General features: G+C 39.9%; 1 protein-coding gene across 1 annotated transcript in view; it reads right to left on the minus strand.

Moving 5' to 3' along the window:
• Nucleotides 1-4,578: 4,578 nt before the first annotated feature.
• RASGRF2 (Ras protein-specific guanine nucleotide-releasing factor 2) overlaps nt 4,579-27,264 on the minus strand; it is a gene marked incomplete at its 5' end in the record, with an annotated part of 128,110 nt that continues 105,424 nt past the window's right edge. Inside the window, 9 exons of the mRNA XM_010008411.1 lie at nt 4,579-4,671; nt 5,372-5,440; nt 6,167-6,284; nt 8,435-8,514; nt 9,858-10,055; nt 10,643-10,727; nt 11,311-11,414; nt 12,081-12,141; nt 18,252-18,364. Of these exons, the coding sequence (XP_010006713.1) occupies nt 4,579-4,671; nt 5,372-5,440; nt 6,167-6,284; nt 8,435-8,514; nt 9,858-10,055; nt 10,643-10,727; nt 11,311-11,414; nt 12,081-12,141; nt 18,252-18,364 (921 nt within the window). The remainder of the gene's footprint in view (nt 4,672-5,371; nt 5,441-6,166; nt 6,285-8,434; nt 8,515-9,857; nt 10,056-10,642; nt 10,728-11,310; nt 11,415-12,080; nt 12,142-18,251; nt 18,365-27,264) is intronic.

A 27,264-nucleotide genomic window follows, 5' to 3' on the forward strand; every position in this document is an offset into this window, starting at 1 on the left:
AAAAAAAGTGTTTAATTAGCATACAGGCAAAACACCCTGCCTGATATGCCTTACTAACAATACAAAGCAATAACCTCAGGTCAAAAGATAAGTTACAATACATGCAAAAACATCTGGATTGTGCACTAAGTAATGTATTAGATATAGATACATCTGTCAAATAAACGTACATCTATTCTCCTAAAGAACACAACTTCAGAGACTATTAAAAAAGTGAAGTTACAACAGAACAACCATAGTTGAGCAGCGTAGTGGACATAAAGCATCCTACACAGAAACATTTGACCTTTGGAGGCAAAAACTGTTAACAGGCAAATAGCTGAGAGCCAGATCCCCAAATACGTACTTATGAAAAGCTCTCAGTGAAGCCTAAGGTATTATCAGAATGAGGTCTGAAGGATTTTGCCCTTAATGAGTGACAACGACGAGTGGGTAAAAATGTCTCTATCGGTGAGAAGTTTAAATCATAAATCTAAGTCTAATGTTGCTGAAAATCATCAAAGGAGGAAAGACTGAACAGCCATACAAATACAACAATGTTTTTGTAAAACCCTTAAAATAAATAATTATTATGAAGTAAAGCTTTGGGAACATGTCCGGAAATAAAAATCAATGTGGTTAAAGTTAATAAATACCTTAAATAGTTAAGTTCATTTTAATCCTACAAAACAATAATCAGCATGAAGAACTAGGAAAGCAGAAAGAGGATGGAGACCTCTTCCTCACTTTTAAATAAGGGTGATCAGTCCCAGTACCTTCTCTCACTACTAAGCTACGTGTTTGTGTGTTACAGGACTAGCCAAAAGACAGGGACAGAATATACACCTGCTGCCACTGTAAATTCAATGGATCTATGTTTTCTTCCACGTGATGATTAATCACAGGCTCAGTCCACTACCAAAACCGGTGAATTTAGTGGGAGGAGGAAAGGGATAGGGGGAGTGAAGGCTGGGGTGAAGGCAACTCTAACCCCGTAACAGCGTGTGACAAGTGCCTTCTGTCACATGGAAGGGGACATGTCTGTGCTGCTGCCCAGCTTCCCAGATAACTACGGGCTGAATCCGGGCTGCTACTTATGCAATAAAAAAATACTGCAAGACTCCGCTTGGACTTTGCTGGCAAAGGTGCCCACTGCTGAAGCAGCAGGTGAAATGTGCTATCCCCTTGGCAGCTGGCCAGCCCAGACACCCTGAGGTGCTTTTGTCCACGGAGTGCTGAAGGGAGCAGCTCCTCCAACGTGGGAACTGCTGTTGCATCTGGCCAGCACAGCAGGGCTGAGGAGCTAAGAAAGGCAAGTAACAGGCGCTTCAGCCCTTCTCTTTCTTACAGATCCTGAACCAGCTGGCCCTTTTTCAGCTCCAGCTGCAGCAAAGCAAATCTGCTCTGCTTTCCACAGCATAAAAGCTATAATGGACAAGATCCTGAAAGACAGCAAGATACAAACAACAAAGTCCTCACTCGGAAACATCCTCCTTAAAACACCAGAGGCTAACAGTGGGTGTTCAATGACTGGGATTTCCATCTCTAATTATTATATGGCTGGGGTGGAATGGCACAGAGAAGCTGGTAGCAAGGAGCTCCACAACCCCTGTGCATTGTACAGGGAGGTCACTGCCCTAGCTGGTTATACAGAAGTACTACTAGGCAAAGCCTTGCATACAGCAGGTTACTGCTGCCCACTAACTGTTGCCACAGCTCAAACACTGCAGCAGGACTAGCAGAGGCACTCGGACCACTTACAGGTGAAGTTCATCACCCACCTGTGGGGCAGACACAGGGCTCTGCACTCACTGTGTGGGATTTCTGCAGAGCCACTGCTACCAGCCTTGGTTAGGGCAGCAGCCCCGGCTTAGGGTCGTGGGTAACAAGATGCATTAAACTTCTTTGAGTAGTCACCAATGAACACATTGTATCCCCAGCCAAGAAGATTACCATTAGTCATCACCTAATCAAACATTACTGTAACCATGACCTCTAATCTAAATTGTGACCAAAGAGGTAACTTTTGGCATATAAACAGTAAATGCTTTTCCAGAGGGGCTGAATAACCACGTTGTCTAGTGATTTTAACACATGGACGCTCAGCACCTTTGAAAAAAAAACCCCATGTCTAACCCTCTGTGTTCCCCTCTGTCCGTTTGCAATAACACAGCACGAGCACAGCACCAACCCTGCATATTGCAACCCTTAAAATGCATCAAGTGTATTGAAACTCTGAAGAAACCGATATACGCACACGAAGTACAAAACAACAAACTGTGGAAAGAATAAGGTGAAGAATGGTACCCTGTAACCCTAAGAACATCAAGGAAGTTTGGTAAAACGGGGCACAGGCAGATAAAGCAGCAGTTATTAGCTCACAACAGAGATGACAACTGACACTGACAGTTGTTACACAGTTTCTTTGTTAACAGAGAAACACTAAAAGCAAGTTAAGAAATCACTGTTTGGACCACGTTTCCCCCATGTCTTAATTACTTCAAAGTGTGTTATGAAACTTTCATACAGTAACTGCTTTTGTACATAAAATATGCAGTAAGTTGGTTTTGTGGTCCAAATAAATCATGCTCTTTTGTTGTTTGTTTGTTTTTTTCATTTCATGCACTTAGATGCAATCATCTTCCTGTCAGTCATTAGTGAAAAGAACAAGCACATTTTTGACAATATGAAGCTTCTATAAGTAACGTTTTCCATGTTCATTTCTACAGCAATAATTAGCCAAAACTATTGTTTTTAATGTTTCTGGAATTTCCCTTTATCTTTCTGTCTGATTTTCTAATAGAGGAATCTTCCAGTATTTGCGGTGCTTCCTCATGCAGTTATTTACAAAGAGATGGTCCTTGTGGTGAGGAACCTTAATGAAATTTACAGCTGCTAACAGCTAACATTTATAAATGCTAGCAGTTACACTCAGACAGAACAAATGGAGTTTATTGTGCAGCTCTGGGCTGGGCCAGTAATAATTAAAGTGCAAATAAAGACAAAACCCACAAGCCAGGCAGATCTGTTTTTCATCACTAGCAGTAAGAAGCATCATGACTGTGATAAGAAATGTCAGATCAAATAGGCCTAGGTCACAATCTTTTTCAAACATCAATCTCCCTGAGAGGATTTAAGGGAGGTATTACAGTGATATAGCCCTACATCTTCAACTGGCTGAATATCATTGGAAAAGTAAGGGCACTTTTCCAGCCAATTTTTTTTTCCAACAGTGCTAATACCTGCATTTTATACTCTGATGCACTTTACAGCTTGCTTTTGAGCTCACTTTCCATGCAGCTACAACAGGCCACTCTTGATCAGGAAAACTTAGGGAGTACTGACTAGCTGTAGGAATGACATCTGTCTACCTGGTATGTCACAAAAGCATAAGCTGTGAAAATGTTTACAAATAGCACATTTTCTTAAACATATGCCCACGTGAAAATGATAATTAGTAGCTCCGATGAAATACATAGTTTGTGTTTGCTGGCATTCAAAGTTTGCCACTGATGTGAATAATTTTAGAGCTAAGTCAGTGCCAAATGGCTGAACAACAACAACAACAACAACAACAAAAAACAACCACTGGTTCCATGTAGAATGAGACTTAACTCCAGCTCCCAGTGTTCATTGCTGATCACTGCCCATTGCCAGACCAGATGTGTTTCCACAGTGTGTCCAGAAAGTGCTCTTTATCCTGACTTGTCACAGAAGCTGCAGGAGGTGCAGAAAAATAAAGTGCCTTTTCCAGGGCTGTGTGCAACATGATTAGCCATCCCATTCACTGTACATCCAGATTTCTTGAGTCTCAGGTATAGCTTGTAACCTTGTATTTCCCAGCTGAAGCTTGCAAGGCTGGCAACTATTTACAGCTATTCAATTTGTTTGCTTTCCATGCTGTAAATACTCTAATTGTGTGTTAATGAAAAAATATTTACAATTAATTTATAGGTAAAAATAAGTCACCTTAGAAAAGGTTGACAACACATTTAAAGGAGATAATGCTTTATGAAGGATAGCATTAAATTTATAGCAAATATTTTTAACAACTGCAGATCTGAAGATACTGGATGCTACCTTAATGTCATTCCAAGACGGCAGACGACTGTTAATATCCTGTTCTTCAATGAAGTTAGCAAAATATGAGGACTACCATTACTGCCTCAGTGAACATGTAGTTTGCCATCAACCCAGAGCACATCATAGCCATCTCACTTTGCTCATCTGTCATAATATAACCAACTATATTACCACCATTTGAGTCTACCCTCTTCATTTGTCATGTAAGATGGCTATAATGAGTACCCGTTCACAGTTAAAGTCTCCTATTTTCCATTAAATGCACAGTTGCCACTGCAAAACATTATCTTTGCAAAGCAGCAATCATTTAATCCAGGTAGGAAGCACCTTTGTCTTCCACCTCCAATGCTCATGTTTGTTGCCTGAGAGGGGAATGCTGTGAGGCTTTGTATCTCTTATTGGAAAAGAGAGTTTGCATTCTTCTCAGTATTTCCCTTGCTGTCTTTAGGACTTGGCATGCATGACTTTGTTCATTGTACTAAAGCTTTCTGTAGACTCTGAGGCAAAGCTGGCTCTTCAGGCAGGGAGTCTGGGTTCAATCTTCAGGGAAAGCTCATACAAGGTGTCTTCATCTATGATGAGTGTCTTGTCAAGTAAATAGTGAGTGACCTGGAATGGAGAACATGGAGATGAATAGACTCTGTTACTTCCATAGAAGTGTCTCTGCTTTCCTTCTACCCTTTGGTCCATTTTGCATCCCCTTGTGTGTTTGCTGGAGAAACACAACAGCTCGTCTTAACGGTGTCAAGCTGCTCCAGCAGCTCTCTAGGAATTGTGTGGCCTCTTAGGAATGGGCAAATCCATAGCAAGATTACCTAGGCAGATGTCACTCTTCTGGAGTCTGAGATTAATTCTTATCTGAAGGCACAGACTGAGCAAATTTTCATCATTCCCATGAGGGTCAAAGGGAAAAGAACTGCAGGATGCACTGAGCACCAGCAGATGTTCGGGCCTGTCTCCTAATCCTGGGATGTGGGGATTCCCTGGGGAATTATGCTTCCAACTTGGTGGGGAGAAAGCATTTCCCTTTGAACCTGTTCCCTTGTACCCCACACCCACCAAGGCTGAAATCCCTATTGAGAGTCCAGAGAAGAAAACTTGCTTCTCTACACAGTTTCAAACAAAGTGTTTCTTCTAGGCGAGGGCATTGCAGCCCCAGTTACCTGATCATGATTCATCTGTCCTCTCCTCTCCTCTCAGTATAGAGAATATAATTATTTTAGCTTTCAGCAACAGCTGTATCCTACAACTAATTGCTACCACAGCTTTGATTTCATTATTAGGTAACAGAGCCCAAGATGAACCTTACCTTCTGCTGATGCTCGATGCGGTAGAAGGTCTGCTGGAACTGGCGTATTTCCCTGATAATATGTGAGATCTTTCAAAAGAATACATGTATGTAAGAATTTTGCACCAAATTATGCATTTGGCAAATTATCCTGGGAGTAGGGAAGGGCAGGGACCATCTCCTTCTAAGGCTTCTAAGAATTTAACTTTCCTAAATTAAGCATTTATTGTTCAGTCTCAAGTGAATCACCTTGTCCCTCCTCTCCCCATACTGATAACCTTTCTTGCCTTTGCCTTGTGTGACTGCTGCAAAGGGTGGCCATAAGAAGTGCCATCAAGCTGAAACTTCCCTGCTTCCCTCTGAGGAGCCGTTGCAAAACAACATTACATGGTAGCTGGATAGAAATCAGCTTTAAAATACTTTTTTAGGTAGACCCTAGTACATTTAAAAAGAAGATTCTGATTACTGCTTCCTGGTGTATCACCACATTCCTTCAAATTTGGTTACTTAAAAATAAATAAATGAATGAATGAATGAATGAATGAATGAATGAATGAAAGCCTCCTGCTGCTTTTCCTGTCTGTCATTTCTCAGAGAACAAATTGGAGCAAATCCACCCTGTAAAAATAGTGAGTTTACCAGAAGGTGGTGATAGAAGACTTGCGTCAAGTAATTGCTTTCAAAGAGCTACCTAGCTTGCAAGTCAATGTATTTGTACATCTTAGAAGTTCAGTTCAAAGCATACATAATTAAACCAATAATTAACTCATATGATTAAACACCTGTGGGGAAAGCATACAAGGAAGTGAAAATTACCATTCTCATTTTGGAAAAATTGACAAGGCCTTCCTCAGTGAAGTTTGGTGTTCCTTCTTCAATAAATGCCAGGTCCGTCAGGTACATTCCAAGATAGGGAACAGCAGGTGGGTTACAACTGTGAGACAAGAAATCAGCATATTTGCCTGTAGCTAAATTTGCAAACTCATTTTTTAATAACTCACACAAATTCCTTATTACTCAATGTACTTCTATCAATGCATTACATTCATTTCTAAAACAAAGAGCTTTTCTGACTTCACTTGATTTGTATTCGCTCTCCTCGTGACAAATTCAATGAATTATGCCCAATATCTGGTATTAATGGCAGATAACCTTCAGTAAAAGGTGGAACTATAAGCTGATGGAGTCAAAGGCAGGCCAGGTGCAGTCTGGAATGACAGAACACCTCCAAGCATATTTCAATCCTGGTCGACAGAGAAACTCAGAAACAGATCCTACAGACAAGCTAAAAATGCACACGGATGTGCTTCTCAGTGGTTGATGTTCTGCAGTGGTGTAAAAACCACAGTACAGCAAGGGTGCATGCATGTGTGTGTGTGTGAGCATGTGCACACATACGTGAAGTATGCAAAGGCATGAGCATGCATTCATGTATTTATACATACTGACACATACATACAAACACGTATGTATGAATATATAGGTGTATATACATGTGTATATGTACACACAGAATCACAGGATGGTTAAGGTTGGAAGCGACCTTAAAGATCACCAGGTTCCAACGTCCCTGCCATGAGCAGGGACACCTCCCACCAGACCAGGCTGAACAAAACCTCATCCAAGGTGAGAACCTCCAGGGAGGTGTTCACACCACAGCTTCCCTGGGCAACCTATTCCAGCACCTTACTACCCTCATGGTGAAGAATTTCTTCATATACACACACACATATATATATAGATACACATGTATATACCATTCTGTCAAAGTCTATTCAGGCTTTCTCAACAGTGAACACAAAGGAGAAAGAGAAAGATGGCAAGGAAGGAAAAATGATCTGCAGAACTAGAAACAGAGATTTTAGAGAACCAGGATTTTATTTTACTGGAGGGGCAGGAGGAATGGGAAAATGATTGTGGCTTTCCTGATGCAATAATCACTACTCCATGCTTCCTGATTCTTGCCTCAGCTGGAATAGCAGCACCCTAGATTTTCTGAAACTCTGGCATAAGAAGAATGCAGGGTGATAGCTCTACTGTTACCTGAGGCTGACAATGCTGAGCAGTGGACTTCAGTCTGTGTATTGTTTATATTATGAAGGTGACTGTTGTATGCAGAAAAGCAATATAATAACTGAAAGGTGGATAAAAGTATCTGTTCATCTACTTTGAGTAGAAACATTTTTTTTAGTTATTAGCTCCCCAACAATACTGTAAAAGTAGAATTTTTACTGACTAACTTGACTTATATCCAATTTGAAACATTCCAGTAACTATTCTAGTAGTTCAATGCTTTGCTTCTCACAAGACTATCTGAAGTAGTTGTAGCATTCATTCCTGGAAAGCCTCCTCCTAATTACAGAGCCCGCAAAAAATACAGGTTTTTTATGCATGCAGCTGGAGTCAATACATAAATTGTAGAATCCTTGCTACAGGACATTTTGGATACCAAAACTCCATAAGGTCCAACATAACCTGGCATATCTATTAAAGAAAAGAAATATTCAGGGGCTACTGAACAAATAAACCCCAGGCTGTTTTGCAGAGTGGCAGACTACAGGGGCCTGGGAGGCTAAAGGAGAGGAAATAACACTGTGTGTTTGTCCTGTTCCTGTGTTCCTCTCATCAGCCACTGGCCACTGTCAGAAAACAAGATAAAGGGGAGAATGGCTCTTTGATCTTACTCAGGCTTAGTCCTAAGTCCTAAACCTCATATCTGGAACAAAGACTCTTTGGAATCCAGTTTTTTAGTAAGAACTTTTATTTATAAACCTGGCTTTGTAGTTATTGGAAAAGTTTATCAGTGTAAGTAAAACCCCAACAGGGAACATTCACACAGAATAATAGTTTAATTTGTTTCAGCAGTTCTCTGGAGATACTATATTTATCTATGAGCAGTACTAAATCACAGTATATTCAGCAAAACAATACTGCCAAATACAATAAAACTAGAATTTAAAAGGTTATTAGGTAAAAAATATTATCCAATATCAGTTATATCAGTTATTAAAGCTTAAAGCAAATTCAACATGTATTATCCACTCTTTATAACAAAACATAATTGTATATTGTAGGGAAGCATACTTTTTGAGCGTTTCTCTAAGGTTTTTGAATCTTCCCTCAGATGATACAGTCTTCTGAAGCTTGTCCATGAGAGCTTTTGTCTGGAAAGAAAATGCATTACAAATGTAATTGCTGTTGCACGTAAATTACTGGGATTAGATTTTACAAAAGGTGGAATTCACTTAGCATCTTCACCCCATTTTCAAAAGTAATAACACAGACATTAGGAATTTAGTTTATTGTAGTTCCTAGTGTATTTCTGAAAATGGAGAGTAGGCAGCATTAAAGATTTTCCTTTGAGTGATACAAGAACCTTTATCAATGCTAATATTATTACCCAGCAAATTCAGGAAAAAACTCAAGTTCCTTAACTTAATGGTCAGCAATTCAGTTTACTGTGTATACAAGAATATTAGGGACTTGATCTCAGATGTTGCTTAGGTTCTTCAACTACATTGACTGAAATCCGTGACAGTAAAGGATGTGGATTTTATTACTTGGGCTGCTTTAGTACTTTGCAAAAGCTGCAGAAACACAGGGAGGAGGAAACACAATGACAAAAGCCCACCTTTGGCATGTCAATTAGCCAGATCTAAAATGGGCAATCTGAAATCTTCCAATTAGCTGGACTAAATTCTGTATCCAAACACTCCCTAACTTCTAAGTGACTGCTCTGTCCTGCTGGCCTCCTTGTTGTGTTATTCCATGATACTAAAATACTGACTTTTCTTTCAAATAGCAGAAAGCTGAGATTTAAATCATTCAACCAGTATCTCCAAATAATTCAAAACAGGTAACTTAAAAGACTGGACACTCTTCATCCTGGCTAGTCTCTTTGTGTGTTTTTTTTCATTTTTTGTTATTGGCAGTCATTCTCACAGCCTTAGCCATGCTGCTGACAGTCTCAGCAGCAAGGTAAGGGCTAAAGGGAGGTATTCACTGCATCTAAACTTGGGCCCCTAAATGCGGAAGAAGTTTGGTCGCCTCTTACTGGGTAGCAAAAAACTCACCACCTCGAGAAGAAATGCTGATCTCTCTTACCAGTTTTCTGTACAGACAGGGAAATAGGGCTCCTGTTTTAGGCACCTGAGCTGACTTTATTTAAAGCTAGTAGCCACCTGCATGTGTGTATCTGAACATATCTTAATTTAGTCTTCTCAAGTGTTTCAGCACTTCAGACTCAAGTCGTAGTCTTAGGCACCTGCTAATTCCATTTAAAACAGCTTGTTCCCATAGACATTTAGCTAATGACATTTAAAAATAAAAGGAAAAATCAAATACAAATGACCTTGACATGAAAAACCAGTATCACTTGGTGCTTCCAGCAAATAGTCAGAGTAGAAGTAGAAATATTTATGGGAGGAATCACATCTCAACATGTTGTTCTCTGAACACACTGAGCAGAGAAATACAGAAACCCAACTTGAAAATGTATCTTTCTTACCTGTTTGGATACTTTCCCCCAAGTTTTCTTAAGTCTGTAGATTGCACTTCTGTTCAAGGCTGAGGTGATCTCTAACACACCATTATAATTGTGCAGACATCGACAAATATCAGCTACTGCCACCCACTTCTCGATCGAGTTAGCCCGGGAGCTGACATCAGTGTAATTCATGATCTGGGAGGCAACCAGGTTACTCATCTGACCAAACAAAAAGGAATAAATTTAGGATATTAAATACAGCCCCTTGTAACATGTAATTATTTCATGAACAAGGCAGACAAAAAACAAACACCAACCCTAACGTGCAACAGAATTTACGGCTCTTAATAAAACCAGAGAAAGTGTATTGAGAACAAGGTTGCAGGGATGGGGTGGGGGAATGATGATAGGAAATAAGTAATAAACCTGATTGGAAAGTGCTTCAGTAAAATTCCAAGGAAAATTATAAAGAGCAAAGATAAGGTTGTGGATACAAAAGGCATGCATTATATAGAATCGGTGTTACATTTCCACTCTCTGGAGATAATTTAGTTTCTTTTGTAAGCATCAAGGCATTGTAGTACAGTTTAACATGTTCTACCCTATTGCCATTGAAATGCTGAGTACCAGTTCCTAAAACTCACCTGCTTTGATTGAAAAGGTTAACTACAAAAAAGATGGTAACATTCAGTCACTACTAGATAAGAAGTGGTATCATTGTAAAGAAAGGAGATATTTTTGTTTCAGAGGTCACAGACAGTGCCAACAGAGTTCCCAGAAAGCAACCTGTATTTAAGAGTACTTACATCATTAAAATGTTGACTAGTTTTCATAATATAAGGAGTTCTCTCATTTTTATCCACCTTCATCCAGCCCTGCCCAAGAAACTCTCTAGATATTGAGAGGAAAGAAACAAACAAAAATGCCCTGAATAAACACAGTACATTTTCTGTTTCCCAGTATACCTCATTTTGTTAGAAGCTAACAACACAGCTTTACACTAATTCCAGCCTTTCACTATACCATTTTTAATGCCATTTGAAGCAGTAAATACTACAAAGAAGATTAATTTTTCTTTTAATTGCCCGCCCCCTGTTGCCCCATCCACAATTCCAGCTTTGTGGCCTGGTTTGAAGCAGGTGTTGTCAGCTAAGGTGGGTACATCCACATTAAACTGCTGTAGCAATGAAGCTGACCTGACACTCACCTCCTAGAGACCCAGTGCTTCCATACCCCATTCACCCTTCACTAGCCCAGAGTCTGAGACAACAGATTTTTAGTTCTGAGCCAAGAATTCTTTCATACCATGACCAAGCTACAGGGGAGTCAGCAGCAATGACAGGAACAGCCAAAAGGCATCATCCTCTTGGGTCTGCAGACCTTTTTGTCCCCATCATGAATTAGTGTGGTGCCTAACACTGCCAATCAGTAACTCACCCACCACGCTGACTTCAGTCACTCCTAGAACACTTACTCATAGGGGATGCTTCGGAAAACTACGTGGTCTAAGAGAGTTATTTGCTCTGCAAGCTCCATGGCTGACAAAGTCTCAAAGCACTCTGGTTTTGGACAATCTGACTGCAAGAATAAGGAGAACACTTAATGATCTCTTTTTGCATCAAAGGACATTTCACAGCACAAAGGGTATTGAGAACTTCATATGAACTTTCAACAGCAGTTTGTAATTAACTTCTTCACTACAAAGAAATAAGAATTAAGAAAAATTGCTAACAACAGAAGGGTAAACATCAGCCTGGAAAACCCACAGGAAAACATGCACATACCAAGTTGTAAGTGTGCATGTAGGTTTAAGTCTGTGCATTCTGTGTTAACTTCCACATAATCCCTCTGGATCTAGTTCTTTGCCACACTCTTCCTCAGATTATGATGACAGTGGTGACTACAGTTTGGAGGATGGGCACAGTCAGTCAAGGCCAGCTAGGGTTCTGATGGCAGCTGAGATGGCAGATGCCTATTGTTTCATATATATTAGTATCTTTCCCTTTTTCTTTTTTATTTTTTTCCCATCACATGATTTAAATCCAAATCCTAAAGTTCTGGCCTATTCATCTTTGGTGTAGGCTCCAAATTGTCACTTTCTCTAAAATGAAATATACATTTCTGATACAAAAGATCAGTATTTCTGTCTACAGTTGTAAAGCTCCAGCTGTGCTACACTTCATTGACATGAACACAAAACATTTCTATATAAGTATTTATATTTAAACTTCAAGATGAACTTACCATCTGAATGATATCCTCTATTTTTAAATGGGTATCATCTTGATCATCCTGCGAGAGAGCCCTGAAAAATTAAGTAGCAAAACATCCTATGTAAATGAAATCATGCACAGTCATGAGAAAACCTTGTCACAGACAGTCAATCATGTTTATCTAAAATAAATCCTAAGACTGAAATTGAAGAGGTAAAAAAAAAAAAAAAAAAAAAAAATCTGGTCCCTGAAATCTCATGTCTTGTTTTAAGGAAAAGTGTACAAAATGCTACCACATAAGAATCACAGAAGGCAACATGATGGTTATGAAGGCTTCAAATCTCTGAGCTAAGAACAGCATATATTGTATAATGGTCAACTGCAATAACTACTCTACTTACTTGCAGGTAAATGGTGGGAAATTACATCTCAAGCTTTTTCTCTGATTTTTAAACTATGGTACTAAACAGTATTTTTGGGAAATGTTTGAAAAATAAATATTTGAGAAGTGAAGAAAAGACAGAAAAGCAGGGATGCATAAAAAAAGTGATTCACTGGGAAGTGTTCTTGTTTATTGCACTACACTGCCCTATTCAGTGTACCATAAAAAGAGCTCTGACTGCGGAAACTAACAAGGAACTGCTAGAAGATTTTACTTGTAGCAAGTATATGGTTTGCTTTCAGTTATTCAAGTGTTAATTCTTCCTTCCAATTCTGCTATCGAAAGCCCGTGGTTATTAGGTTTATTTCACAGTAATGGGTCAAAAATGAACCCAGCAGAAGTAAATATTAATCAAACTCCATCTACCACGGTGTAGTATCTTGGCAAATAATTCTAAGATCTCATCCCTTAATGTGGAAAATGCAGACTCAAAGAAACCTTAAGAAGACTGGATTTATATAATAAAGAGAAGATTTAGGGAGAAAGAATATTGGTATGTAAAAGCCTGCCTATGAAGATACTAATGATACAGCAAGAGGTAACAGGACTGATGTGCATCAGTGGAGATTTAGTTTAAACATTTCAGTCCCACTTTCCAACTGCAAGTATAAGTGACCACTGAAAACTTCTGCAGAAGTTGCAGAGTTCTCATCAGCTGAATTTTTGAGGGAAGTTTAGATGTCCATTTTCAAAGAAGATCCAATGCTGCTGATCATTCCAGAAAGCAAAGCACTGGATCAGGTCTTTCTCATGGTCCCTCTAATTCTTTATTTTTGCACTCTGCAGCAACAGACTTTCCATGTAGCTGATGAAGGGGTTAAAAAAACTAACTAACTAAATAAAATAAATAAATAAATAAATAAATATTGTCTGGAGACTTCAGCTATGAGTTTAAGACATGGAATTTGTACTATGTGGTTGGGGAGGAAGTGTTAATGCTTAGTACACTAGGTTCTGCTGTGGGTTGTTGTTGTTTCCTTTTGGTTTGCCAAATTGGAGGACTAAGTTACAATCAAATGCAGATACACAGAAGAATCTGAGGAACATCCTGCCTTCATTTTCAGCCTATCAAATCCACTAAAAATGCCCCTTTCTTCATAGGAGTTGGAAACAGCTTATGTCCAATGGGCAAGCTGTGCAAAGTCTTGAATGTCTACTACTTCAGGAGAACCCTAAGCTTCTTCTCCAGGTAATAGTGCTGTGCAGCCTCAGTAATTGCAAACAAACCAGCAATCCGTCTTTCCAGAGCAGCTTATTTCGTGCTGCAGGACTAATGGCCAGCAGGAAAGTATTATGTCATCATATGACAAGAGCACATGCTTCCCTGGCAGTCTAAAAGAAGAGGGATTGCCCTTCTGCCCCAGGTATCTTCTAAACTCATCAGCTGAGGTCCTTACATATAACTTTACATTGCTGGAGCTCCTGTCTTTGATATAGAAATTACCATATTTGCTTAATAAAAAATAAAATAGCAAACATGAAATTCTTAAAAGGCTGAAAATACTTAACTTATCCTCATCTTTGCTTCCTCATATACACTCTAACATGACATCTCACATTTTCCATAGATGTCCAATCCCTCATTCTAAAGAGATGACTGGTGCTTTCTCTCTGTAGTCTCATGAGAAAAAATATAAAATAAAATCCTTTATCCATAAAATGCTTTATGTTTAAATCTGCAGAGGACAACACAACTCTAGACTGGATAAAGCTACTTTCTGATAGCATCAATAGTAACTTGCACTTCAGTCTGCACTGCTGTCAGCGTTGGGATATCTAGTTTCAACATAATTAGATCTGCTTGGGCAGCTCCCATTGCACCCCTTGGACAGTCTCCTGGAAGCTGGGTAAGAAGCATAGGTCCATGTGAAAAGAGTTGTGAGAGAAAGGAAAGGCAAGGAGAGATTCTGCTGGAGTCTTTAACAGTGTCTGTCTCAAAGGGGACTGAATGGGGTCACACCTCCACTGCTATCCTTACAAATGAAGGATGTAAATATATAAGAAATAACTTTCCAGATCTTAAGAGTCAGCAGCTAAGATTAGCCTTCTCTCTCACTTAAGACTATTCTTCATGCCTGACCAGTCCAAATATTAAAATAATTTTCTGGTGGAAAATATTATATATCTCTTCATTCCTGTACAGTACATGAAATATTTTAAAAATATTTTAAAACTGGTGTAAATTATAGATCCTGAAATGTACTGTCAGGTGAGATCATACAAGGCAGAAAACTGATCATCCATCATATTCTGACCTCTGCATATTGCTGGACTTAATTTATATTTATTCTGAGGAAGATGAAGGGGGAACTGTTGACCTGTCCTTTTTTTCTCCAGATAGGATTATTTACCAAAGTTATTCACTGCTGTTAACTCTGAGCTTCAGCCCTACCTGCTTCTCCATTGATACACTTCTACTTAGATTTCAGGGATTAGTAAATAAGGCTGGTAAAATCTCAAGCAAACATACTTCAGTAGCTTTGCTTGGCTTTCAGAATGGATATTGGGGAAAAAAAAAAAAAAAAGATAGAAAAAAAAAGAAAAAGAAAAAAAAGCTTTCTTTTTTACCCTGCTGAGAAACCCCACCAGTCCATTCAACAAAAATCTCATCACACAAGAAACACCAGCTGTTCTGTTCAATGACTCAGGAAGGCATGAAGCAGCTCAGTATTTCTCATAAACACTTTCCTTGCCATTCATACTCTATGCAGAGTCTTTCCCAGAGCTGGTCATAACATCTCTGCAATACAAACCAACCCTTCCTGCTCCTTTAATCTCTGCTAACAAGGCAACTGATTTTCCAAGCAATGTAGATGCACATATGTGCCACATACACTCGAAGGCTGGGGCAGTTTGGAAAAACAGACATTTATACATGATATCCTTCCAGGATACAAGCCCATTGAGCAAACCCATATGCAGGCTCAGAAAGAATGAAATTTCTTTTGAGTGTTTCAACCTTGAATTTGTGGTAATCTCACTGTGAATTTCTCTACTTTTCAGAGTCAAGAGTAGACTATGAAATGTGGGGAAGCCAGGACTGACAAATCAGAGTTCTGATAAAACTAACTATTTCGATATGCCAAGGCCTTTTAGATGTAAAAGCCTGCAGCAAGCACCTCTTCAGGACATCTGAAACATCTATTTTAAAACACTTAGCTAGAAATAGAGTGAATTGCTATTTTCATGAGGGGCACGTCAACTAGTCCACCCCTCCACCCCATTTTCATTCTGTCCCAAAGAAGCCTTTTGAATAAAAGTTTGATCAAGACTTCCAGTTACGACAAATCTGCACTTTCACATTAAAAATATGCCGTCAAAAATCTTCAAACAAACTTATTTCTATCTAGGTGGGTAATTTACATTCCTCCTCTAAATGGTATTAGATGAAAGCCCTCCATTTAGAAGAAAAGCAAAAAGATAACATCTTTCCAAGGAGGAGGCAATGTGGTGGTGATGCACTGAGATGCATTTCCCTGAACCAAACACTGGTACTTGAACTCAGAGGACCACAATACCTGGGAGCACCCCACATGTTTCTTACAATAAAGACTCTAGAAACCTTTAGGATATCCACGGTGGGATTCAAACCCTCTACAAGTGTGGAGTCAATGCAGAGGGGAAAAAGGAAGTCCCTTTCCCTTCATCCTGTCATTATAAGCTATGGGCAGTTCAAGGAACACAAGAAATAATTTTATTCCATTACCAGCCTTCTCTGTAGTTAAACTAGTACACAGGAGGTTTAACCTTTATACAAGAAAACACTTCTTTACTCTAAAAGTAACAGAGCACTGGAACAGGCTGCCCAGGGAGGTTGTGGAGTCTCCATCCCTGGAGATGTTCCAAACATAACTAAACGTGTTCCTGTGTCATCTGCTCAGGGAGATCCTGCTCTAGCAGAGGATATGGACCAGATGATCTCCAGAGGTCCATTCCAGCTCTTAATATTCTGATTCTGTGATTCTTAACGTTCAGAATATTTACTGCAATCTGCCATGTTGGCAAATGACAGAAAATTTGTAACCTGATGCAGAAACAGAAAACAATTATATGAGAGATACCCTGGTGCAGAACTTGGTGCCTCTTCACAACAGGAGTGCTTGCTTAAAGCTTATCAGTTCTTGGTCAAGAGGAACATAGTCTTGGTTGTCCCTACTACAGTAAATAGTAATCTCCAGAGACATCTTTGTCAGTGACATGGACAGTGGGATAAAAACTATTTTATTTCATTACTCCTTCCTTTTGCTTCTTTTTCCTGTTTCTCAATTTTTAAATATTTAGCTTTTTCAGAAATTTCACTTACAAATTTTAACTTTATTTTTCTTCTTTTTTTCTTAAGAAATACAGTATGAAAATTCAAAGAATGGATAAAAATTACAGTCTTCATTTAAAATATTTAATAGAAGTACCTCATTAACTGTATTCACTAGCATATACAGTGTGTTTAGATAATAAAGTAGCAAGTGCTAGAAGGGAAGGCAGAGCAAACAATAACTACTATTTCATGGTTTAATAATCAAACAATGAAAATAGGGGCAACTCATGGTTTACACATAATTACCAAGGTCCCATTTTTTGATGCAACAGCTAATTGGAAATTGGATAGAGGAAATTGCTGGCAAACTTGTGTGTTAGATGCCCGTTCTATTATTCTGCCAGAAACAGTCAATTCAGGTTTAGTTTCTTCCAAGGAAATATATGAAGCAAACGTAGTATTTTTACTCTGGGTAACAGCACACTCAGTACAATTAAAAAGGAGGTTTATTTTTATATGTATGTGAAAATTAAGTAGGATGCCATTGGCATGAAGTGCTTCTATTAAGAACTTCTCTTTTCTTTTCTTATCCCTTTTTTTGACTTTTTTTTCCTCCAGCTGAAAAACCTTCTCATTCTTCTGACACTCTTTTCCACATTAGGTATCTGCTGGGAAAACCTGTCAAATGGTCTTAGAAAATTGAGACACATTGCATTTATTGCACCCTTATTGGCTTTCCAGCAGAAGACTTACAAAAATGTTAACAAAGCAGGCCTTACATTTATATGTATTTTTTTCTTTTAATCTTATTTAATAACTGCTCCTTAGTTATGTAGAACAATTTACCTGAAAATCAGTTATTATGAGATGTTCACACTCAAAATTATTTTCACTGGTAAGTGCTTATAAAGATTTGTCACCTTGGCATGACTAGACACTCACCTCTGTATTATCAACCCTACGTAACAAAACAAGCTGTCACGACTCTAGTTTAAATAGTCCTGGTTAAGCAGAAGCTAAAGGCCCTTCACATCGTGGCATTAATTAAACAAGAATTCTCCTTTGTGAGCTACCCAAAGAAGTCTGAACATGGTGTCAACACAAAGGAGAGTGCAAGGATGGTCTCCTCAGGGTGTCACGACTCTTTAGGTTGTCATCAGCCTCTCCTGAGCTCAGCAGAGTGGGTGGCTCATTACTGAGGTAGGAGTTCCTCAAGGTATTACAGTGAGTGGTCTTGTGGCTTTACTGGGCAGGGTTTTTCCTTGCTGCAGAAAGAGTGAGCCCATGACTGCCAGCTGCTCTGCTGCAAAATTTTCTAACACAGGTATTTTTATGAATGAAACTTGAAACACACTCTGTTTTATGGTTAATAAAACACTTAATAATCCTTCAAAATTCAATGCTCTTGAGAAAAAACAAACCCTGTGAATTGTATGATGCATGGTTCCCTAACTATTTCACCTGCTATATTTAACAGACTAAATTATAATTATAAATTTATTTACCTCAGTATATTTGCAGTAGCTTTCCTTTCTTGTGGCAGAAGGTCAGGGTCTCTCAAAACTTCTTCCAGCAAATTTAACACATTCATTTTCAGCTCATTGTTCAGCTCAAAATCCTACAAAAGAAAACCACTCTACTTCAAATTTAAAAAAAAATTAAAAAAATTAAAAGTTGATCAAATAACTTGAAAGATACACTTTGGTGAGTTTGGTTGGGGTTTTTTTGTTTGTTTGCTTGGGTTTTTTTGCTATTAGGTTTGAAAATGTGACCTGCCCTAGGTGGTCCTGCTCTGGCAAGGGGGTTGGACTCGATGATCTCCACAGGTCCCTTCCAATCCCTAACATTCTGTCATTCTGTGAAAATATTTAGAGAACTTGAAAAGCTCTTTTAGTGAACAGCCTACAAAAGTGGGAGTCCAGAAGGCTGTAATTTTATCTTCTGAGTGGAAATGGGCAAATCACTTTACCTTTCTGTTCTGAAGTAAGAACTGCATCTCACCAATACACACAAAATGCCACATCCTCTCTTCTCCTCTGCTGATTATGAAAGCAGAGAAACAGTTTAACTGCAATACTGAGACCACTGCTTAGTGAGGCTGGACACTGCAGGGGTTTTGTACAGTTTTCTGGAGTTTCTCTGCTTATCTGCCTCCCACTCAAGTATTTCTACTCTCATATTCACCCTCCTGGATAGGTCTGCTTTTTGTTACACATAGTGGAGTACTCAATCTAATTGAGCTCAAAAAATCAGACCAGTGCTCTCTGGCACTGCATGTAAGAGCTTCAGCATTTTAATTATTTCTGGGGCAGACTGACACCTGACACAGAAGAACCCAAAAACCATTTGTGTTGATCTCTGATACAGGAGAAAATCAAAGAATAGAATAACGTACAAACTTTGAGGAGGGAACCTACAGGAGTAGACTTCAGAAATGCTTTTATTGAGAAAACTAAACCCCAAACCCTCAGTCATCTAGTGCATCATAGATGTTGTTCATAACCTGCAGTGACTTGCAAGCAAGACGGTATTTGCAAAAAGCCCCTGCTTGTTTCCATGGGAACAGAAGCCACAAAGTTACTAGAACTGGGAAAGGTTTATTTTCCTAAAGAATCAGCTACGATCCTTCCTGGTGTGACTGGCTCCTAAATCAACAGGATTTTTTGAGAAATGTGTCTCTGAGGAAAACCACCCCTGGTCAAGACAAATGTCCTTAGACTGTTTTTCTCTGGAGGGGATGTGGGAGCACCAGAGCACACCCACAGTCACACAGGAAGGTGATGCTTAGCTTGGAAAAGGAATGAAATACTTGATAAGGATGAGGATAAATGTTAACTACAGAAAGTGGTGTCACAGCCACACTTGTGGCACTTTTAGATAAAGTTTACTGCTCAAAATGCCAGCACCTAGAAATACCCTGCTGCAGCCCACAAGCAATGCCCTGGGCATCTCCCTCCTGCTACAAGCATCCCCTTTTAAGCCTTCAAAAGTCTTAGCAGTTCAGCCAGAGCTAATTTTGAAATAAAGTAGTATCTGTGTCTCAGTTTTTTTGTCATGTTTCTCTATATTAGGAGATGTTGAAGACCAGGACATTTAGCACGTTGAGTAGAAATCTCACCTGCCACTGTAAATGGGCAGATCTCAACAGCATGATCAGGATTTATCTCCAAGGATGGAGGAAATGGTCTGAAGGTGTGGCAGAGGATGGTTATATTGGATATTAGGAAGAATTTCCATACTGAAAGAGTGGTCAAGGCACTGGAACAGCCCAGGAAGGTGGTTGAGTCACCATCCCTGGAGATATTGAAAAGCCAAGGTTGTTGGGTTTTTCAGTTTTGCTTTTTTTTGAGTGTGTTGACAGTTGGACTTGGTGATCTTAGAGGTCCTTTCCAACCACGACAATTCTGTGATTATTTTCATCATAGGGTAACTTTTCTTAAGAAATCTTGCTTTATTGCAACTAAATTTATCACCAAAAAAAAGTATCTATTTTAAAAGTTATTTTATTTGTGAATCAGGAAGCTGAAGCCTCATGTATGAGTCTCAGGCTGAGCAAAAACAAAGCACTTCACCTTTTGCATGTTTACAAGTAATGAGAATGAATGTATTGTACATTAAGAGCAAAACATGTTTGCTGAGTAATCTCCAGAAGATATCAGGCCTAGAATGACTGGAATAACAAAAAGTGTTGGCAAGCTGTATGAACACTCGAATCCTAGGATTAGGGGTATTTTCCACTTCAATTACACTGGCTTTGGAAGAGACTTCCTGGTGGAAAAATCCACTTCTCTAACCTTAGAAAAATGAGAAGTTCTTGACCCTTTATCAGTCCAGCCCGTCAGGGATGATGAGAGTTGTCAGGGATTAGAGGCAGAGGGTGCATTGGTTTGTGTGACTCCTTCAGACCCAGCTGCTGTCACACCTCCATGCCAGCCTGACCACAACTAGAAGATGTCACTTCACAGCACAGCCCTCCCACGGGACACACCAGGCCCCATGTTCATGCAACTTTGGCAGACACTTCCAGTTGAAATTTACGTATCACAGAAGGAATACAGTTGATCAGACAAAAACTGCTCAACTTTCCAGCAGGTAGATTTCAATTTGCCAGTGGTCTAACCCTTCATGAAAGGACACATACTTCTACTATATTTTAGAGTACTAAAGATTGGTGGGTCTTATTGAGATCCTCATTTGACTTAAGGAGAGAAATTAACTTAAGATTTTCAAGCAAAATTCAAACTTTTATTTTTAAGTCCATTACAGTAAGTAATGGGAAAATATATTTATTCCCTATTTATTTAATCTTTACACAGAAAAACCAGTTATGAAATGTGCAGATATAAACAAATATGACAGCTGATGAGTTAAGTAGGAGGTCTGCCCTGGTGTCACTCAGGATGAGAACAGGATGTATTAAGCAACAGCCAATCAACATCACCATCATTAAACAAAGATTTCAGCAGAAGACAACAGGAGCAGCAGAGAGAAGTGCCTTAATTTTGCTGTCACCCACCTGCACTATGAAAGCAAAAGCCTCCTTTGTAACTGCAGGGCACCAAAGTCAGCATGATTACATTTAAAGTAGACTCATAACCAGCCTGTTGATCTCTAGCATGCACAAAAGTTCTCTTTATAAAGTGCAACCACAATCTCTTGCCAGGAGAAGCTAGGAAAGGTGTGCTGCAGTATAAGAAGTGCTTCAGAAGCAACCTATTCTCACTGAGTGAAAAAAAAAAAAAAAAGAAAAAAGAGGGGATGATGTATTGGAAATCACTGGCCAGAAGAAACGAGACTACAACAGAGGCAGCAGAAAGCAAGAGTTGCTTGTTGTACAAGTGAGTTGTACCTCACTATGCTGGTGAGGTACAACTAGAGATATGTAGATTTACTATCAGTGGTTTATGCAGAGAATGCAATTTTCAAGTTTTGACATGGGTTCTGTGAAATCCCAAAAGCTTTTGCTCCTCTCTTCCTTTAAATCTTCCTTTTAATCTTCCTAGGTGAGAAGAACAATTCTTTATTTAAACAACATGAGGAAACCTTGAGTAACCCAGATAAATAAGAGGGAGCTTAAACAAGATAACCTAATATATACTTGAGTATTTCAGTGGTAAGGACTACAGAGAACATGGGAGGGAGGGAGGGAAACAGGGAGGGAGAAAAGGCACAGGAGAAGAGAGGGGAGGGAATTGTGCAGGGAGAAAACACAAAGGAATTCTAGAGGGAACCCTTTCAATGAGTTGCATCATTCAACTTCAACATAACCCTACAGGCTTCACGTAAAAATAATCTCACCCCAGTTCAGCTCTGAAAGTAGAGCCAACTTTTCAGCTCCTCAGGCACCTGCTGACATGGCAAAAGAGCCAACCAGCAGGCCAGCTTCAGCACTCTGTGACTGCCATGTGAAGGAGAGGAGGAGGAGCTGTCAGGATAAATGTAGCATGACAGGCTTTGCTGAATGCATTTGGGCTAATTTTATTAGTTTCTGTCTCTTCTTAATTCTAACTTCCTGCTACACAGGATTATGCTCTGAGGAGACCCAAGAATGCAAAGTTCTCCAGATGCTCTGGCCAGTATCAGTGAAATGTGCCACCCACCCAAGTATCACACCCTGAGCTGGCAGAGCTTGTGACTGACAAGGACATGGCTCAGACCAGCTGAGAGAGTGCCTCCCAGGCTGGAAGTCCTTTTTCAACCTGGGAAGGAAAGGAGCTGCCTGCTTTCCAATTCAGATTTCCAGCTGTGGCACGAACAGTCCATGATCTTTCCATGGATGCTCCCAGATGTAGCAGATATTATCACCACAAGCAAGAAGACTTGATGCACTGCAATCCCTTCCCAGCCACTTGTCTTCATCCTGTGAGTAACTACATAGTGAGAATTTTTTCAATCCATAAAGCAGAAGTAAGTGAAACTGAAGAGGGATGTAGATGGAAACAGGGAGGGGAAGAAAAAAAGAAGCATGGGGGAAGAACAAGAAGTGGTCACATTTCTAAAATAGAAGGTGAACTAACCAGAGAGGTACAGAGTAGAAATGCCAGGCTAATAAATTGATCAGTGGGACTTTTGCATAATAGCTGGAAACGGGGAACCACTGAGAAGCATCTGAAAGAGAAAATGTGCTGAGGGAGGGGAAGCAAGAGCTAAATTACTGAAGGGAGAAGAAAAATCTAACAAAGGATTAAAAATGCCAGATGTGAAATGGAGGGAAATCTGCATGTAAAGCTTGAGCCAGGGTTTTGGATATCTCTGTGAGTACCCAGAGTGGAAGTACTGTGTGCAGACTCACTGTCCTTTGCCCCCAACATCAGCAGCAAACTGAAAACAACAGATAGGCAGAGACACTGAGAAAGGCTGGCATTGCTACTGGCTCTAACTGATCTAACTTCAAAGAGATGGGCTAATGATAAAACCCTGCTGGGAGCCCAGTATTGGAGATGTCCAGGAGGGGAGAGCATGATACTGAAAGACTGTTTACTAGGAATTTGGAATATTTTTAAATACATGGGGTTTGCCCTAAAATGCTCTCATGCCAAAGTGTAAGCATTATTTCAATAGCATCAGTCGAGTGGCTTTCAATCTTGTACAGAGCAGATCAAGCTCTATCAGAGTTAGATGAAGCTACTCTACAACAGCATTTAATTTTCCAACAGAAAAGCACACTTCAGCTATCACATACAATTCTGTTGAGGGAAACGTTTATAAATTCACCCACAACAAACATTTGCGCAAGTAGAAGGCAGAGATAAAAGATATTACAACAATCAGGCTATCAGGAAAATTAATCCCTGACCTTGAATTAAGCCTGGCTTACTTCAAGAAGCAAGTAAAGGACAACAGCTCTTCCTTCCAGTTAGTTTCAAGCACAAAGAGACAGTCACCACTTGGTGATAAGTGCCAGTCCTCATTCTATAGCATCAGCATTAGCCTGTCACTCCTGATGGAATATAATCAGGATAAAAGTACAACCTATATTAATAGCACGACTGAGTAATTCTCAGCACATACAACACAAACCTCTCATTATCCAAGCCTTGTGTAACCCTGTAGTACAAAGAAACCTTAAATGAATAATCTAGCCATCAGGTATTTTTATATTAAAGTGCTCAGGACAGATAAGAAATGTGACAGCCCTGCCTCTAAGTCCTGGGATATACAAGGGCTTTGCAGAAAGACCTCAGTGAAGAAGGACCTGTCAGGCTCCACAAGGTGCAGAGCAACCACTAATTAGTTTGACTGACTTCAAGCTTGGCTGCCATTCTGGGTCATGGTATAAGCAAACCCTTATGCTTCTGAGACGTTTGGACAGAGCACAGCAACAATAAGGTGCACTACTACTCAATGTATAACTATGTTGTGCATAGGGAATAAGTTTATGCAAACCATATTTCTCCACTGACAAATGGTGACATTTGGTGACATCCACTGACATTTGGTGACAAATGGTAGGCTGGAAGCCTTGCTCAGGGAACCCTTGCTCTGTCTCTCTCTGGGGCAACATCTCTGTTTCTTCAGTTCACAATTTGTGTCACAACATCAGTTCACTTTAGAAAGGACCTCAAAAACTAAACACAAGCCAGCAACGTGCACTTGCAGCCCAGAAAGCCAACAGCCAAGTCCTGGGCTGCATCAAAAGAAGGGTGGCCAGCAGGCCAAGGAAAGGGATTCTCCCCTTCTACTCCACTCTCCTGAGATCCCACCTGGAGTAATGTGTCCAGTTCTGGAGCCCCCAGCACATGGACTGCTGAAGTGAGTCTGGAGGGGTCCACAAAGATGATCAAAGGGCTGGAGCAGCTCTGCTATGAAGACAAGCTAAGAGAGTTGGGGCTGATCAGCCTGGAGAAGAAGAGGCTCCAGGGAGACCTTAGACCACATTCCAGTACTTGCAGAAGCTACAGAGAAGCTGGGAAGGGACTCTGTTTACAAGGGCATGTGATAGGACAAGGTACGATGGCTGTAAACTGGAAAAGGGGAGATTTAGAAGAGGTATTAGAAAGAAATCTGACTGTGAGGGTGGTGAGACACTGGCACAGGTTGCCCAGGGAAGCTGTGGCTGCCCCATCCCTGGCAGTGTTCAAGAGAAGGGTTTGGATGGGGCTTGGAGCAACCTGGTCTAGTGGAAAGTGTCCCTGCCTATGCAGGGTGGTTGGAAATAGATGGCCTCTAAGGTCCCTTCCAACCAAACCATTCCATGATTCTGAGATGTTTCTATAAAATTCCTTTGCTGTTTCAAGGCAGATGCCACAGATTTCTAGGGGTCATCTGAAACATAGTTAAAATACAGCATATCTTATTATTGTACAGTAAGTGTGGCTTAAGTGTAATTTGTTCACATTTCTACAATAAACTTAAATATAACTTTCCCAGGCATCATATTCATCACTTTATGCCCTTAAACATAAGCCAAGTGGGACTCCTATAACAGAATTTTTACCTTATTTTTTTATTCGTGTACAAAACGGAATGGGCCAATTCATGTGCACTAAAACTATTTTAAACTAACTGAAATAATCCTGGCTTGGAAAATGGTCTGTATTCAAGTGTCCTGCATAATCCCTAAGTACTATGAGTAACTACATCTGTAAAACCTTCTGTTCAAAACCCAGCAGAGCTTTGTCAGTATAAGCAAGAAAGCGATTTGTAGTAATTTCACAGCTGGAGCCAGACAGACACCGGGCACGAGATCATGACCCACACTCTTAAAATTCAAGCCTTGATCTTCTTCCCAGATCTTGTGGCAACGTCACAACTCACTGACACTGTCTGGCAGCCATATAGTTTGTAACTGAGTAATGATTTGCCAATTAATTCCAGCTCAGATCTTCAAAGAAGCCAATGGGAACAAGCACCCAGTTGTCATTTAAAACTAGGAAGTCTGGAGAAGGCAGCCTCTCTGTTCCTTCACGAGCAGCTGTGAAAGCTTTCTCCTTGGACAAGCTCCATTCCAATCTGCTTCCCACAGAAGCAGGAAAAACTTGAATTTGTAACATGAAATGTTTAGATAAAAGATGTGAAAATATTGTCAATCACAGAATAGGAGACTGCAAGTCCTCAGTAGGACAGTCACAAAGATTTTCTCCTCTTGGCCTCCTTTTCCCTTCCTATTTTCCATCTCTACTGTAATCAGTGGGAGTTTTATCCTCTCGAGCCCTTGCTGTTCCAAACACCAGTCTTGTCTCCACAATAACTGTCTCATCATCTGTGTTTTCATTGCTTACAATGGGAGAATCCTACGTTGTTCCTCTCAATTACACCCAAAAATGTAAACATGAGCATTTTGCTGTTATTTTGGGCAAAAAGGTAGGTTTGTTGGCTTGTAGGTGCCTGAATGAAAAAGACAGAGAGGAGCAGGGGAAAAAAAGAGGAAGCACAAGGAATTAAAAGAACAAAAATGTATATTAAAACCCCCTGGAGAATCCAAATGGGACTTTCATACTGTGCCAGTTTTGGCTGATGAACAACACAAGTTTCATTCCTCTTGCTCAGTGCAGTAAAAACAAAAAATGTCACATGATGTGAAGATGTTTTCTTCCAAGTTTTTATCTGTGCTTTGGGAGCACCTGGAGATATTAATTAATTCCTCTGCCCTCCTGAAAGGGATGCAGATTTTGCATTATCACTATACATTTACTTGGAATTTAAGTAAGGGTCCTAGAGACCCAAGTTTTAAAAATAATTAATCCTTTTCCTAAACACTGTTTAATCACAGAAACATACAGTATCTTGGGTTGGCAGAGTCCTATAAAGGTCATCTAGTCCAACTCCCCTACAATAAGCAGGGATGTCTCCAACTATACTAGACTGCTTAGAGCCCCAGCAAACCTGATCTTGAATGTCTCTAGGGATGGGGCCTCCACCTCCTCTCTAGGCAACCTGTTCCAGTGATCCACCACCCTCATATTAAATAACTTCTTCCTAATTTCCAACCTAAATCTACACTTTTCTAGCTTAAAACCAGTAACTCTTGTTTTATTGTTACATGCCCTTAGTATGATTTCAAGATAACAAAATGGCTTAATGAAAGTACTTCCTCACTGGATAGGCTTAATTCTTAACTTTAATGATTGTATTTTCTGGCTACAGACAAGTTCAGATATTAAACACTGTCCATGCTTGGATAAATTTAAAAAACCAAAACTCAACCCTGAAGCACCCACAAGTGTGGTTTTTGACACAGTCTCAAGACACAGTAGGAAGTTAATTCATTTCATAGGCCAGCAGAGGAAAGACCCTCCAAACTCTGGCCAAGGGTTTGCTACAGGAAAAGTTGAGGAAACCCAAGGTTCTAAACCACTAGTTTGGATAACTCCTCTATTACTCAGTTCATGCACTAACCCCGACCAATGTTATTATACATGTGAGAGACACACAGGGACCCAGAGGGACAAATGGAGGGCCAGGGGATGACTAAATGGGATGATACATGTAAGAGCACTTGTAACAGATGGTTGTACTTTAGTTTCTGTACATTGCACACATTTCTGAACACAGCCAGCACAATCCTATGGAAGTGTG

Source organism: Chaetura pelagica, unplaced genomic scaffold (genome assembly GCF_000747805.2).
Source record: "Chaetura pelagica isolate M959 unplaced genomic scaffold, ChaPel_1.0 scaffold191, whole genome shotgun sequence".
NCBI lineage: Eukaryota > Metazoa > Chordata > Aves > Apodiformes > Apodidae > Chaetura > Chaetura pelagica.